This window comes from Trichosurus vulpecula, chromosome 1, assembly GCF_011100635.1.
Source record: "Trichosurus vulpecula isolate mTriVul1 chromosome 1, mTriVul1.pri, whole genome shotgun sequence".
Lineage (NCBI taxonomy): Eukaryota > Metazoa > Chordata > Mammalia > Diprotodontia > Phalangeridae > Trichosurus > Trichosurus vulpecula.
The window spans coordinates 58,159,668-58,176,442 of NC_050573.1; the positions used below are offsets into that span (position 1 = coordinate 58,159,668).

The 16,775-nt window shown below is 45.0% G+C and overlaps 1 protein-coding gene across 1 annotated transcript in view; it reads right to left on the reverse strand.

The window, feature by feature from the left end:
• Positions 1-1,094: 1,094 nt before the first annotated feature.
• BTBD2 (BTB domain containing 2) overlaps positions 1,095-16,775 on the reverse strand; it is a 75,585-nt gene continuing 59,904 nt past the window's right edge. Inside the window, exons 4-9 of the mRNA XM_036767104.1 lie at positions 13,100-13,205; positions 12,093-12,290; positions 9,629-9,821; positions 8,401-8,488; positions 7,494-7,640; positions 1,095-4,066 (exon numbers count right to left, since the gene is read on the reverse strand). Coding sequence (XP_036622999.1) covers positions 3,905-4,066; positions 7,494-7,640; positions 8,401-8,488; positions 9,629-9,821; positions 12,093-12,290; positions 13,100-13,205 — 894 coding nt within the window. The 3' untranslated portion in view covers positions 1,095-3,904. The remainder of the gene's footprint in view (positions 4,067-7,493; positions 7,641-8,400; positions 8,489-9,628; positions 9,822-12,092; positions 12,291-13,099; positions 13,206-16,775) is intronic.

Sequence of the window (16,775 nt, forward strand, 5' to 3'; positions counted from 1 at the left end):
TTGGAGGCATCTTTATAGGCCTGAGGCTGTTGAGCGTTCCTACCCCTGGCAGGTGTGGCGTGGTTAATCAGATGCAGTGAATCCCCTGAATGAACGTGTATAGCAGCGAGTACTAAGTCTGAGGTCAAACCTCACTTTGTCCTTTGTGTGGTCGAGCTTGGACAACAGAGTAAAGACCCAGGGAGTTCTGAAGCAGCTAAACATGAGCCAGATCTAAGGTGATGAGATCCCACCATACTTGGATTTAACAAAATAGGGGAGGGTGCTGAGGACTTCAGTGGATTGAAAGCTTGATGAGAGTATAGTCAAAGAGCTAATTAGGGCTGCATTGAGAGGGGCTGTGACCACCGGGAGGAACATGATAGCTTGGTACCCAAGTACAATGAATATTCAGGGACAGGAAGGGAACAAGAGCCTAGATATCATATGTCGGGGAGGAAGCCATTTCCCATTCTCAGTGGTACAGTAAAAACAGGAGAAACAACTTCTGACCCACAAGAGGGGACAGAAGCAAACACACATGATATGCATCTAAGAAAGAACTAACCATAGCTTGAGATGAAAAGGGGCGGCCATTCAACTCTGCTGGGATTGCCAATGTCAACACTGTAACGGGGGAAGACATTCTTAGGCAATCCTCAGGTGCTTTCTGGGTGGGTGATGGGATATGCTTCTCAAACCAAGGAGACCGCTTGGATGGTGGGCTCTCCCCCCACAAACACCTCAATCGTCTAGTGAGTGAGAAAACAAATTACATTACAAACCATTTAATAATACCCACTATGTACAAAGACCTACATGGGATTGCAAAGAAAGAAGAGGCTATGTTCCCACCCAGAGGCAAGGGTAATTTTATCCTTATTTTCAAACAAGTCAAGACATACTCAAGTCTTCCCTCTGGATCCATAAAATACTGGGGGTGGGCGATCCCTAAAGGTGGAGTGAAACTGAGGGGCTATAACCCCATTCTTCCAACTTGGCCATGTCAGACCAGGAGTTACTGGAGATGCTCCCTGAGGAGGCCCCTCTTTCCTCACAGACCCACAGTGCACTCTCTGGCACCTTAGCAGAATGAACACTGTGTCTCCAAAACATCAAAGACAACCAACCCCATTTCTTTATTGATTACCTATTTACAAGTCACAAAGCTGGCCGAAAGCGGAGTGTTTGAACACTGAATGTGAGAAATCATTAGATACATTCATCAATATAGCAATGCTCATGAATCGAGACATTCCCAACTCCAATTCAAGGGTGGACATGAATACAAGGAAATTCTCCAACTTCAGGAGACAGGCATGTTCAGCAGCGAGTTACATCCATCCTAGCTACAATGCCCAAACTGCAGAAAGCCATAAGAATGTACATTGCTCAGAAGATGTATACACATTTATTTTATTTTTAAAAAATCATTTCAATAGGACGAGGTGTGAGGGACCACACCTTTGCCATGGCTTCTGGGAGGAGGGATTCTGTAGAACAGAAGGAATCACTGAAACTGAAAAACTGTTGGAATGAACACACACACACACACACAAGCACACGCACATACACACACATGTGCACACACGCACGCGCGCGCACACGCACAAACTGACAACTCATCTTCCCCTGTTACAAGTGCTTGGTATATAGTACCCAAGGAATATCCTGCTTTCTTGGGCAGGGGGATGGGACAAGATGAGGAAGGAAGGGGGCACCAGAGGAAACGGAAGTGGGAAAGCAGGGAGACCTAACGGTGTCCCTCCAGCACCTTTAGGCAGAGAACGCCGACATTCAGTAACAACATCAAGGTAAAAGCAAGCTAAGTGCTCACCAGAGACAGCAACACAATCTATATTCTAGCAGGGAGGAAGGGGCTGGTGGGCCTGGTCATCCACTGAGGAAATCAGCTCACACACTGCCTGGTACCAGGCTCCTGACCCAAGGACTAGACCTATGACATGAACATCTGGGCCTTCCATCTCTACCAGCTCTGTTCAATCAGGCTATATGGCTTGGCCTGCTACCAGCTCAGCCTGGACAGCAAAGCCTAGCTACAGTTACTGTTGAAGAGAAAAGGGGATGACTATTCACCCCTGTAAGAAAACTGCCCTCAGATACAAGTCCTCAGACCTCAAACAGCAAGGCAGAAGGCATCTTCCCGGCTCGTTGCTGTGAGGGAGGAGGCATGAGGGCAGGAGGCAGGTTTGAGGCACGTTTCAGTGCCCACAGAGATAAACCAAGTGAGTTAAGCCCCATATTCCAACACGGGGCAGAAGGACAAGCCCATCTCTGCATTTTAGCTGAGGCTTCCTCCCTTCTGACACGGCCTTGAAGAGAGAAGCAAATGAACAACAAACTCAAGCCTTTTCGCCCCTCGGGGATCTGAGTAGCATCATTTAACCAAGATACAAAGAAAAGGAACAGGGGAATGGCCCCACACAATTCTCAAACAAGGAAAACGTGACATTTCTGTGAGTGATCCAGTTGTAAATCAGGTCTTGGAGTCAATTCCCTAATGTGCACGAAGTGAAAGGGGAAAGGGACATCCTCACCCTCTCCGGTAAGAACAAGGCAAAAAGCAAACGGGTATAAGCTGCCCCCTTCTGTACTAAGAATCTTTCCCAAATGTAAGCCTTAGAAAAAGGCTGCAGAAAAATTTACATCACTAAAGCACTAAAACAGGGAAGAGACCGGCCCAGACAAGCACAGACCCCATCTGACCACGGGAGGACTAGAAGGAGTGGGGATGAACAAGTACAAAGTCTGCAACATGTTCCTGAAATGTTCCCTCAGCCCTGGACTATCTGTCAATGAGCCCTCTGGGCGGGGCCGTTTCCTGACCTAGGCTCTGGGCATCCAGGAGTACACACACACACACACACACACACACACACACACACACACACACACACACAAAATAAGAACGAGGACTTCTCTCCCTTCCCCCAACACCATACATACCCCTCCTTACAGGAGAAGGGTCAATCCTAGAATGCATTGCAACGTGCAGTCTACAAAAATAAATGACACAGACAACGGCAGTTTTACAGGGGTTCTGGGATCAGGTTAGTTTACCTGACAACTCCTGCCGCTGAAAGGACTTCCTTTTTCTCTCTCAACTGGCTCCCCCAAGACAGTCTGGGGTCACCCCCGAGCTTACTGGACACTGACAAAATGGTGCCACTATCTAGACCCAGGAGAAAGTCTGCTGGGGCGCTCTAGGACCCCACCTCTGCTCCTCTTCACACGCCGACGTGCTGGCCCTCACTTACAGACAGGTGGTCAGTTCAACTGGTGCCACTTCTAGGACGCACAACAGATTGTCTCTAGTTAACAAAGGAATACAAGTGACCGAGGGGCAGCACAGGGCTGACCAACTTTCAAGAACAGCTCTCTTCAGACATTCACTTAAAAACCTTTGCAGTGAAGCAAACCTCACCCCATTAGGTTGTAGCCCTGGACCCAAAGGACAAATGCTCTTTCCCCGGTGTATGAGGAAGGAGGATGTGGGAGGGAAGGGGGAGGAGGACATGGCAGGGGTCAATATGACCCTCCTTTTGTTTTTCCTCCAATCTCTTAAGGGATTGTCTCATTACAGGAAGTTTCCCACCTCAACCAAAGTATTTTTTTCATGCTTCTAATCAACATAAAAGCATCTACATTCATTACAATTTTTAAAAAAATGCTTTTCATGAACTCAGAGGATAAGATGACCACTAAAATGGAGGCAGTTACTACCCCATGTGACTCTAGTGGATTCCTGTAAACCAGTCTGTGGGGGAGAGCGGCAGCGGCATCACTAACACGAGGCAGAAACATGAAGTGTGCGTGGGGCCAGCCGCGCCCATCGGCACGGTCGGACTCGGCCGGAGAGGAGAGGGGGAGAGGGCCACTCCAGGAGGGTACTGCCGGGCGGCCATTATGTGTAGAAGATGATCTCTGGGATCTGTCCGTCCTCCACCGAGGTGCCGTTGTTGTTTCCAGCCGCGTAACAGAAGGTGAAGCAGGTCTTGGCCCCCGTTGTGGGTGACTCCCGGATCACTTTGCGCAGGCCTTTGGTGCCGTAGTGGGAATCCGGACCCTGGGTGGGAAGCCACAGAGAGTCCGCATAAATGAAGAGGTTCCCGTCTCATTCTACCTATTCCCGTCAAGACCAATTCAGACGTCACCGTCCCTGCCCCCAGCCCCTCTGTCTCATCTGACCAGTAGACCGCAATCCCAACAGTAACAGGCCCTGTGCCAAGGGCCTTCCCAGGGGACCCAGAAGGGAAGTGACCAGCCCAAGATCCAAGAACTAGCAATGCTGGCACCACTGCTCCGGCTCTACCTCCAGGGTTCTCATAGCTTTGAATCTCTCCTCTTTCACCCTCTGATTGCTAGCTGAAAGTTGGAAGCTGATGGTCATGACACAACTCCTTCCATCTGTTTAGCACCTAAACTTTTCCAAAACCTTTTCACATCGATTATCTCCTTGGAGCATCGCAACATCACCGGGCAAGGGCTGTTCCCACCCTACGGAGAGGTCACACAGCAACCCCATGGCAGAGGCCTGCTGGGGGACTCCGAGTCTACAGCACTTGGCATATTCAGTTCAACGAGGACTCACGACACGCTTTACCACAGAGAGCAAGGTCACAGGGCTGGGCTCAACTCGGTCATGCACATAGGGGTGTCAGGGGTATCAACAACCCATGAGGAAAAGTAAAAGGGGGGTGCAGAGGCCCCCTAAAACGCCATATGGATGGTAACGTGATGACCCCTGGACAGGAATAACAGGCTTCAATCTGCGCCGTGGATTTACACAGCGCTCTCGTCACACTAACCCTAAAAGATGGTGAGATTTGTAGCTGAAAAGAGCCTGAGGCTGAGAGAAGACGGTGACCCGGTCCCCAGCAGAGAAGTCTCAGGGCTGGACAACAGAGCCACAGTTTGACTCCACCCCCAATGTTCTCCCCGAAGGGACTATTTTCATGATTCCATCTGCTTTTCACAAAGGGTTTTCAGGCGCTGGTTTGGTGAAGAGGCTGCAACCAAACACAGACATAGATGTCTCTGCCCCATGCTTTGGCCTCCGTAAAATGATTCTGTCTCTGCCCTTTCCAAAGCCTTACCCGTAGGGAATACCCACCATTACCGCAGGGCACTGAAATTTTCAAACAAAGCTTCTTCATCTAAACCAAGGCGTTTTGTGGGTTTAAGGTGGGCTTCCTGGAGGCCCTCAAGTTATACTTTCTCAATTGTAAAATGGAAATAAAAGCAGCACCTACCTCACACGGCCATTGTGAAGATCAGAATGTGTATATAATGTGTGTGCGTATTTACACACATACATTTCCCTACATCACTCACACACAATATACATACATACAAATAAAGGACACATAAATGCATACATATTTATCACTTTTGACACTCTACACAGCACACTCAATAGAGAGTATCAAAAGCAATATAGTAATATAGAACAAGGCCGTCCAACCTTAGGTTTTTATTGAAACAACAGACGACATATTTTGGTTTGCCGTTTTAGTGAGAGCTCTGCGGTAGCTCGGCTTCGTTTACTGAAGCATTTATGTGAATTTCTATGCTTGTAGGCGGGCCGCATTTTGGACAGCTCTGATATATATTATATATAGTAATATACATAAAATATATAGTATATATAATATAGTAATGTATAATAAAACACACACACATGTATGTGTGTGTGTGTGTAAAAGGATCCTGAGAACAAGAAGTCTGGGAACCACTGAGATAAATATACATACATACATACATACATACATACAAACACATATATGTAGTTATCCATACAGATATACGTGTGGGTGTATTTCTACAAATATATATGTGTGTGTTTGTTTACATATTTCAGTGGTTCTCAAATCTTTTACTCTCAGGACCCTTTTACGCTCTTAAAATTACCAAGGATTCTCCCACCAAGAACTTTTGTTTATGTGGATTTTATCTATCCATCTTTATTGTATCAGAAATTAAAACATCTTAATTTTATCATGAAAACAGTTTTGACCTTGTGGGCCCCTTGAAAGGACCACTGATACATTAGTAATACTGAGACACAAAGAACAATATTTGACTTCTACACTGACAGAATGGACCTTACAACATGGTAACCATGTCTAAGGATCCCAGTGAATAACAGTCATACTTTCCTTAAGTCACATGGACAAAAGACTAATAATTATAGACTGTATTTCCAAGGGATTTTACACATTATAAAACGCTTTCCTCATAACAACCTTGTGCTACAGGATATAGGTGATCTCTCACTGTCTTCTCACGTCTTTTCTGAATGCGCATTCTCCTGGACCACAGTGCAGCTTCTGGGGGGAATCTATACGCTCTATACACACCTTCCTCTATATACTCTTTTCCTTGGTTCGTCTGACAACCCTTCCTCTTGGTTCTCCTGAGCTCTCTGACCATTCACTTCTCAGTCTCTTCTGCCAGTTTATCATCTGTCTCCACCCTCCTGAGCTTGAGAGTCCCACGAAGCTCTGCCCTGGGTCCCATTCTCTTCTCCCTCTGCATTCTTTCCCTTGGAGATGTCAGAGCCTTCTCAATCATCATCTCTATGGTGATCACTCACAGATCTCTGTCTGGCCTTCAACTCTACCGAAATCTAACATGGTGTCCCCACCTCACTCCTGGACGTCTCCAACTCGATGCCCTGCCGGCAGCTAAAATCTGACGTGTCCAAAATTGACCTCGTCACCTTCCCCTCTACATACATCCTCCTCTAAACTTCTCTATGTTACGGCCACCAACCTTCTAGTCAACCAGGTTTGAACCCTTGAGAAATCACCCTTGGCTCCTCTACATCATACCCCACGCACTCCATCAGCTAACAAGTCTTGGTAATTCTATGTTCACAGTATCTCTCACATCTCTCTCCTTCTCCAGAGTTCCATGGCAACTGCCTTAGTTCACCCCACCACCACTGGGAATCTCTAGGCTAGAAAGGCGCTTCCTCCTCAAGGGAACGTCTCAGAATTCTTCAAAGCTTACATGATGTACCATCTCCTCCATAAAATAAATCCACCGATTCTCCCCTTCTCTCCCAATTGTTAGGGCTCTCTTCCCTATGCCCATGCTATAGCTTACCATTAGACTATAAATTTCCAGAGGGCAGGAACAGCTTCATTTTTGTCTGTATGCCCAACACCCAATCTAGTACTGTACATGGGAGAGGCTAAATCAATGTTTGCTGAATGAATCCATCTTGCAGATAAGGAAGCAGACCCAGAGAAGTGTCTCATGCATGACTACACAGCTGGCAGGTGGCAAAGCTGGTAAGGGTATGTACATACTCTTTTTTTTTTCACTCCATAGCCAAGTAAACTATGTGGCCACACCAGACAAATATGCCTTTGCATGGCATGGGCTTCACCCTTTGCCAGCCTGATGCTGGTCAAATACTAACCCTGCCCCGCCCCCCCACCCAAACAAGAGTGGGGCCTGGGGCCCCTTCAGCAGAAACACGGTACCTTCAGTGTTGCACATGCTGTGTAGTTGACATTGGGCAGGATCTCCACAGGCTCTTTAAACATGACCCGGAATGTGTTAGAGGACCCATCACAGCTGAAGCCGGTGTCATTCTGACCCAAGACTGTGTTGCTGTCAGTGTGAATGATCTGACAAGCAGAGGAGGAAAAAAGAATGGATTTTCTGCATGGAAAAGCTCCAAAGGTGGAGCTTGTGAGAACAACAGTATTGGCATTAGACCGTCTGTCCCCTTTCCTCTACAGGACAGATGCTGATTATCAACTGATGTTTCAAAACTCCCTAAATTCACTTTTCTTTGGAGAGAGCACATGTGCTTTCATAAAATGAGGGAACTGGCTCAATCTCTAAGATCACTTCCCTTGCATTCAGACTATATAAAAAAATCCCGGAACTCCAATACAAAAACTCACTCCATTCGCTCATTTTGACAACAGAGAATAGCATCAGCTCACATTTCTAGAGCAATTCAAAGGGCTTTGATCTCAACAACTCTGTGATGCACAGAACAAAAGAACAATTATTCATGTTCTGAAGGTGAAGAAGCAGATTCAGAAAGCTTGTAAGACAGGCTAGTTCTAAGAGCTCCATGCATGTCTTTGGGGGTACTAACTAGAAAGTCAATCTCTCATTTGATTTCAGTGAAGGTAAATTGATACCAAGTAGTTCGGAGTATCAGTTCTTTCTTCTTTTTTGAGGCAATTGGGGTTAAGTGACTTGCCCCAGGTCACACAGCTATTAAGTGTCTGAGGCCAGATTTGAACTCAGGTCCTCCTGACTCCAGAGCTGGTGCTCTATCCACTGCACCACTTGGCTGCCCCAAAACAGAAATGAAACCTGTCTTATGTAGCTGTAGAACCATACAAAGTACAGACAAGGTAAGGCTGATACCTGGATGTTGACTTGATAATCCGTTGGTCCATGTATTGATCCATATAATCCAAACCCAACCACAAATATCCTTTTGTTAACTGAGAACCTGAGGAGATAAGAGAGTTAGCCTTTTAAAATATTCTGATATTACAGAGCCAAGTGCAGAATCACAGAAGGAAACAAAACACAGGGAAAAAAAGCACCTTCTTCAACTGTTTGCTCATTCGTTGGGTCCAGCCAGGGTTTCTGCTCAAGTAAGATTCCCCACCCTCACCACCCCCTCCTTGTTTTACAAACTTATTTGACTGCCCCAGTAAATGGGTAAGCTTATTTATTTTTTAAAAATTGTAACTTTGACCAGAAGGATACACACCCCAAACCTCTCTGGCCCATGTGGTGCGAGGGTGCTGGGGCTCAGTCCTCTACAAAGCATTTATTCGGGGAAGGAACTTTGCTCCTCACCCTCTCTAGGACTTATGGAGGATAAGTGAGACAGAACAACTGCTCTGGATTAGAAAAGCTTTAGATCTCTATCAAGAACAAAATACTCTGAAAATGTTTTGTGCCTTTATGCAGAGCTATGAGGTGCAGAGAGCTGTCTGCTTCTATCACAAAGGATGTCCCCAGAATGCTGGTCTTTCATAGCTCTGTTTTTTAAAAAAAGTCTTCTGCCTCTTGCCTTCTCATTTATTCTTCCAGTAATGGCCCTTGGAGGGGATGCTGGAGAAAAAGAAGGCATGAAAAAGAAAGACTTCAATGCCTTTCCAAATTTCAGTAGGACTAGCCCCACGTAAGAGCTTATGCATTTACGCAAGGTGAACAAGTGTGAACCTTAAGGAAACCGCAAAGCTCCCTTACTTTCCCCAAGCTTCTCCTACTCTATCGGATTGTGTCCTATGTCCCGCAGTCCTACACTGTGCCTGTCGTTCACAGAACCGTGGAGAGGCACCTGGAGGGAGGAGCAGGCTCTACACATAACAAATGAGTAACTTAAAAGAACTCATCAGGTAAATGTATGACAAGAGAAGAGGGTAAGCACATCACATGTCAGGTGCTGATGAGGGCATGGCCCAAGCTATCCTGGTGCCCTTGCAAGTGGAAGAGAAACCACGTGAAGCCTCCAGCCTTTGCAGAACAAGCCTTCCCCTAGGGGAAGGGAGGGGCAGCAAAATGACTTTACTCAGTAATCAGAATGAAAACAGACACAACACACAAGCCCATCAGTGCGCACAGAAGTGAAGCCAACCTGATGCGGTCACTAGTCCCGCTGTAGCCCCAGCGGCTCTCCACCTGCTGAAAGCGGTTGATACTACATTCCTTCCCTCGAAGGCAGCAGCGTGGTCTGTCAATGAACTCCACTCGCGGCTTTGGGTTCACGGTAAAGTGGAGAAACAGGCTGACCACCTCTCGGTCAGTGAGGATGCCTGACTGAGCAGGCCCTGGAGCAGAGAACAAACACAGGGAGGATCTGCTGAACACCTCAAAAGAACCTTCTCAAGCCCTGTGGCATAGCTACCACTGGCCAGGACCAGCCCAAGCCTCCCTGGCAACACAAGATACTCAACTCTCTGGGCCTGGTCTAGTCTCAGAGATGAATATCCAGATAGGAACCACTTTCAAATTTGCAAAGTGTTTCAGGAACAATCATTTCTCTAATGTACTTAAAACATCAAGACACAGGAAGGGGGATAGGTGGGAAATGTCTCTTTTTAATTTCCTTTCAAAAGACTACTAAAATAGAAGTCTTAATTTTCTAGAATAATTTTCTACAGGGTGTAAATAAAGGAATTAAAAATAAAATTCAATTACCACACAATCATCTAAGGAACAAAAATAAATGGATAGTATTTCGACTTGACTTTATGAATAAGTCAGCTTGTAATACTTGTTCTGGTAATTATATGCTATACACATGTATAGGAATCAACATAAACACATACAAACACATATACATATACATGTATCTATAGGGACAGGAAAGCCTCATTTATCTGATATCATCAGGGAAGATGTTTCATGGATGTGAATTTCCTAAATAAGTGAAGTGCCATTTTAACATCTTTTTAAATGTCTTTCTTTAAAGACCATTTTTGATGGATATTTTTAAAAATATATTCCATCTTATCCTGCCTTCTCAAACAGGATTCAGAGCAACAGACATTCCTTTCTCAATGACTCAGGGTCAGCGTCATGAAGAGTAGTTGATGAGACTGTAGTAGCATGAGGTCCTCAGAGTCTCCTGAGGTGAAGAGTTACTGAGTTTGTACTGAAGAGCTCAAGACTACGGTACTGGCCTTGTGTATGTGAGCTACCTTCTACCGTTCCTAGCTTTTCTGCCTCCTGCCCATCTTGTCCTCATCCTTAAACAATGTGCACCTCGCTGGTGACCTCAACCACTCATTCACTCTGGGAACCTCAGCTGCCCCTTTGAGTTAAGTGAGGACAACCTGCAGATGGGCCTCCTGGGAGGATAGAACTTTGTGAACCTTCAACTACTAGAAACAGAAGCAGGTATTCACTGAGTGTCTGAATATGCCCCAAGACCTAGGCTAACCATCATGGGGTATATGCAAAGATGAATAATGTGCCTCTCTATCACAGAAACAGATTTTTCATGGGAAATAATCCTTTCAAACAGTAATCAAAACATAATATTCCACACAGTGGGGAGGATATAAGTCTTATGCTACATGAACCCAGGTGCCTCACTGAGTACAAGGAGCACTGAAAACAGAACTCAGATCAGAAGGTTGGAAAACTGTGAGAACCAGAAAGATCTGAATTTCATGGGCTCCAGGAAGTTGGTGAGGATGCCTCAAGCTTTCAGTAACCAACTGATATCTAAAAACCTTAGCCTGTTCTCTGCATGTGTGCGCACACATATGTGTAAAATAGAAGAAAGTCCTCTCTATACGAGATGACTATTATAATACATAAATCTGGAAATGGAAGAGACTAAGAAAAAAAAGAAAGGTCACTCTGTCATCTAAAGAACTGATTATCAAGAGCCATCCCGACCTGCAACCAGCCCCTCAACAAGTCAAACATAGCCTTTGTTTAATGAATAAACTACAGTCTGAGCCTAATGTGTGCTACATTTCATTCAACCACAAACACTCAGTGCCTGGAATGTGTATTAACAGCCAAATCTCATGGCTGGTGACATTAGATGGCTTTGAATCATGGACTATCAGGATTTCTGTAGATGATCCAGAGGGAAACAGCAAGCTCCTATGTATTACTGAACATGACTTGCATAGCCCAAGTGGCATGAAAGACCAAAGTGGACTAGATAAGGAGATGGATCAGTCACAAAGTGAGGAGGAGGACCAGACGGACAACCTCCCCACAACACTGCTATGTACACCCACAAGGTCACAGCAGACAGCCTCTGGTCCACGGATGAGCTCTCCATGGAGGATATAAGGAGGGAGGTGGCCAAAACCCACAAAATATGAAAAGGTGTGGTGCCCGCCCCAGCAATAAATGTGTGCCTGGAATGGACATGCAGTTTGGGGGACAGTCTGTGTCACCTCTGCACTCGGCCCTGGGAACACTGCCGAGAGAATCCAGTGATCTCAGAGGAGCCTGTTTTCTTCTTTCAGGAATTAACCACTCACTAAGTTGGTGGTTTTGTGCCAACATCCTCCCAGGTCTTCCTTGTCTTAAAAAGTTTTCAAACATGCTACAGATCCAGACTGGTGAATTACCTGCAGCAAATTCTTCAATTGTCATCAGTGGGAAACGAATGAGAGAAAGGGCTTTGCCCAAAACTTTCCGCTTGTTTTCTGGAGTCACTGGAAGCTGCTGCCGCTGACACTCTGCTTCTGACCAGCGGACTACTGCATTAAATAAACGAACCTCTCGAATGCCCAAGGTGTCCCGCTCCAACACCGCAACAAGCGTGTCTAAAATAAAAAACAAGAACCATATCACTGAGCCAAGAGAATGCCGTTTTCATGTACACTCCAAGTTTTTACTTATTTTTAGTTAGGTGTAATTGAAGGAGTTGGTCCTTTGAGAGGAGGAGGCTGCTCTGCAGTCAAATCCCTCATGCACTATAACCAGAGGCCTTGCGCTGAGATCATCTGGACAGTGGCTAGGAGGTGAACATCTGAGAGCACGAGATCCACCTCAAGTCTCAGTTTGCCAATGCCACAGGACCTCCGGGGGAGGCAGCAACACTGTTCCTACCTGTCTATTGTCTTCTGTGGTTATACTGACCAGTTATTGCTTTGAGGCAGGGAACGCATACCGAGTCAGCACAGATCTACCCTCCCAAGCCAAAGGTGAACCAAATTAAGCTCACCAACCCTGAAGACTACTACCAGAAACTATGAGCATGAATCTCTGTTTACCCAGACTGTCATAACTTTTTGACTAAAAATGACCGACAATTTACAAATAAAACTCTGGACTTCTTGTTTTTGTTGTTACTGTCGTGTTTTGTTTTCTTTTTACCAGCTGGTAAAACCCCAGGTATACCTGCTTGGGGCCACAGGCAGATTAAAAAACAAAATCATAGAAAACACAAAAAACCCCATAAAGCCCAGCTGACTCAGGTGTTAAAACAGTAATTGCTGGATTTTAAAGCCAAAGTTGGGGCAGATTGTGAAAGTAGCTAATGGCACCCTATCTAAGGGTTGTGAGCATGTTTGGGCCACAGAAACAAATTCCATACCGGGTCACCAGTAGGTGTTTCAAGAGTCAACATTACCTAAATCAATGTCTGTGAAACCCTCTGCATTGATGGCATCCGATGTGTTTTTATCTATATTCTCCAAGCACAGGCTGGCCAGCTGGGGTTCGTCAAAGAGTCTTGCCTAACAAAAACAACAAGAAGTAAAGTATTGATGTATTAATGTTTTATTGATGCCTTTTATCCTTAAATCTCAGTGATTTCAAATCTTGCCTTCCCCCATAGGGTAAAACTTTTCTTGCGACAAAGGAAAACAAAAACATCTGACACCATAAGCACAGCGGCTAGTAGACACAGTATTCTGTCCTAGGAAGCCTCTGCTATTTGTCTTGAGAGTAAATGTATGTTTCACTCTTGCCCCTCCAGATTTTAAAGAAACCAATCACTTATAAATTACATAATCACCCCCAAAGTTCTGGAGTACGTGCTTTTCACAAATGACTGACCAACGTATGCAAGCCAGGGGTTAGAGGCATAAAGCAGCTTTCAACTTCAGTAGTAAATCATTCAGGAAAAGCAAAATAAGCAAACGGAAATACTCTTATGCCTTGATTGCCATTTTTAGATAAATCACATATTACACTGGGATGTGGGAATGACAGTAAGGCCACACTGGAGGACTCTAGAGGAAAGGACCTATGTTCCTCTCTAGGAATTTAGTTTTGATTAAATCATAAGAATCAATCTCACACAGTAATTCTTCTAAGTCTGTCGGTAATAATCACAAGGAGACATAGCTTCCATATTCGGACACGTCACAGTTACAGTTCACAGAACCCTTTCCTCACAATGACCCCTTTACAGGTGGTGCAAGCAGTATCTCCTCCTTTGTACAGATAAGGAGACTACAGGGGGACAGTAAGTGATGTGGTCCAAGGTCACTGAGTATCAGGACCAGAATGAGAAGAGCTCTTTAGGACTCCACATCCAGGGCTCAATCCACAGCATCACATGACTGTTTCTAATCTGACCAATGGGCCAGGGTGTCTCCTTACTAGAGCATAAAAAGGGAACAGCTAGGACAAACTGGAATGTGCCTGACAAAAGACTAAACTGGGATGGGCAGAGAGTAAAAGCAGCCTGCTTCTAACAGCACTTCAGAAATGGAGCAGAAGAGCCAGGCTCATACCTTGAGTCCCTTGCTCTTCAGAAAGGTGTGATCAGGTGAAATGGTCTGTGACTTGCTTGTGCTCTTGGTGGGAGGGGAAGGGGAGAGTTAGCGGTGGACACTGATGTGATGGACGTTTGTTGCTAGATAGATATCTCTTGGTGTCTGATCTATAAAGTGGAATTATTAGATTCTGCCTCCAAGAAGCCCCACTTTCTCTCCCCTCCTGGCAAAAAGTATAACAAATAACTTTAACAAGTGAAAATCAAGGGCTTTTTGTTTTGTTTTAAATAACAGGAGAGAGGAGAGAGTCTGATTGAGCATCACTTAAAAGAACAGCAAATTAACACAGACCCAAATAGGGAAAGTGGAAGAAAAATCCCAATCACAAATGCCTTAAAGACCTTTCAGTTAAATGGCACAGATCCTCTATTTCCCTTCACCAGCCCTTTTCAAGAGGCTCATGGACATCAAATAGTATTTGACTTCCAAGAAACCAATAAAATCACTTCTCTGCAATTGAATCAGAAAACTATGTCACTTCAAAGTTAGGGAAAGGACTGCAAAAGAAACCTTAGACAGTTTTCTGATAATCCCATACTAGTCACCAAAGATACTTTCCTATAACACAGAACTCAGTTCCATGGCTTCAATAAAGCATTTTTACAGGCTAAAAATGTAATGGTTTTGTTTCAAAAGAGCTTCATTTCACAGCACTGAGTTCTAAAGCTTCTCAATCCATAAAAAATAAATAATTGGGGGTGGGGGGAGACAGAAGAGAGATGGACTCAAGAGATCTAGGGCTTCTGACATTCTACAGTCTATGTCCTAAGCTACCTTTCAAGCTCTAACCTTCTGTTTCAAGGTCTTTTTGAAGTCTGACAGTTCAGCATTATCAATCAAGGGATAGGCATTAATTAAGTGCTTGCTTTGTGTTAAACCCTGTGCCAGAGACAAAAGTGAACCAGTCTTAGACTTCAAAGATTGCACATTTTATTGGAGCACACAAACACTTGCATATCTAGGCAGAGACAAATGTAGACAATATACACAGCAGTGTTCTGAGAGATAATGCACCAGTAGCTGCAGGAATCAGGAAAGGCTCCATGGAATAGGTGGCACCTGAGCTGCGTTTTGTTTAAAGGTCAGAGATAAGGAAGGAGGGCATTCCAGGTGGGAGGTACAGCTAGTACAAAGGCTTGCACATGGAGAGTGGAACACTGTATGTGAGAGACAACCCTATTAAATTGAACACAGGGGACATAGCTGGCCAAGAGATGTTTGGTGGCCTGAAAGTTCTAGGTTCGATGTGCCATTATAACATTTGATGTAACATCAAGAGTTATTTACAAGCATCTACTAAACCGGTGTAGAAATCTCACACAAGTGTGTAAAAATATCCCTACAGAGTTGTGTAGCAACAAAGCAGATATTATGTACAAACAAGTCAAGGTGAAACCCACTGTCTTCCATAGGAAGAAGACTGTCCAGGCCCAAGGTGACTGCAACTCTGAAAGGCCCTTCCTCAGGTTTGCTAGAAAACTTCTTGGGAGACCCTAATTTGGGGTTTGTTGCCCCACCTGCTCCTGTACCTCCAGAGGCTGTCAAGGACCCAACTCTGAGAGCCCGGTAAGAGCAGGACCTACAGACTGCTCAGACACCCGGGCTCCCCAAAGAAGACAGTAATTTGCTAAGGGAAGCGGCTAGAGCCCAGCATCGGCAGGGTACTGTCCTGTGATGTCACTGGCATAGAGTATTTACAACATGCGCTTAGTCACTAAGATACTGAAGGAGATGAATGGGCTTTGGAGTGAAAATAACAATTTTAAGAATATAATTCATACCTGGGACCTGATCTTGGACATATTTTGTGCATTTAGCTGTTCTGGATGCCAATTATGTTCTCCCTGAGATCAAATCTAAGGTCGATGCAATCCCGGCACAATATTTCAATGATGAAATGGTGTCCGTTACTATTATTCCTTCTCCTTTTTTGTTTACAGAATAAGAATCATATTTCAAATATCCAAAAAAAGAAAGAAAACCTACTGCAATAATCCAGGCGACCGATGATAAGGGTCTGTGCACCTGGATGAGAGCTCTACGAGGAGAGAAAGGGTTACGTGTAATGCTGTGAAGCTCTGCCTGGAAGGCGCTCCCTGCCCCACCCACCCCCCACCCCGTCTCTGCCTCATAGCTCCTTGCTTCCCTCAAGCCCACCTTCCCTAGGAAGCCTCTGGGGACAGTGCCTTCCCTCTGCTGATTATCTCCAAACTACCCTGTATGTATCGTTTGTACCTAGTTGTTTGTAAGTTCTCTCCCCCGCTAAATTGTTAGTCCTAGAGATCAAGGACCATCTTTTGCCTTTCTGCTGAACACAGTGACCAGCCCACAGTAAACACTTAATAAATGTTACCTTGCCTTAACTTGAAGAAATAAAAATGGCAAGATTGGGTAACTGATTAACTGATTAGATATAGAAGTAAAAGAAAGTGAGGAGTCTAGGGTGATCCTAAGATTTTGGGAAGTTGGGAAGAGGAGTTAGTTTGAGGGCAGAGATAATGATTTCTATTTGGGATATGTTGA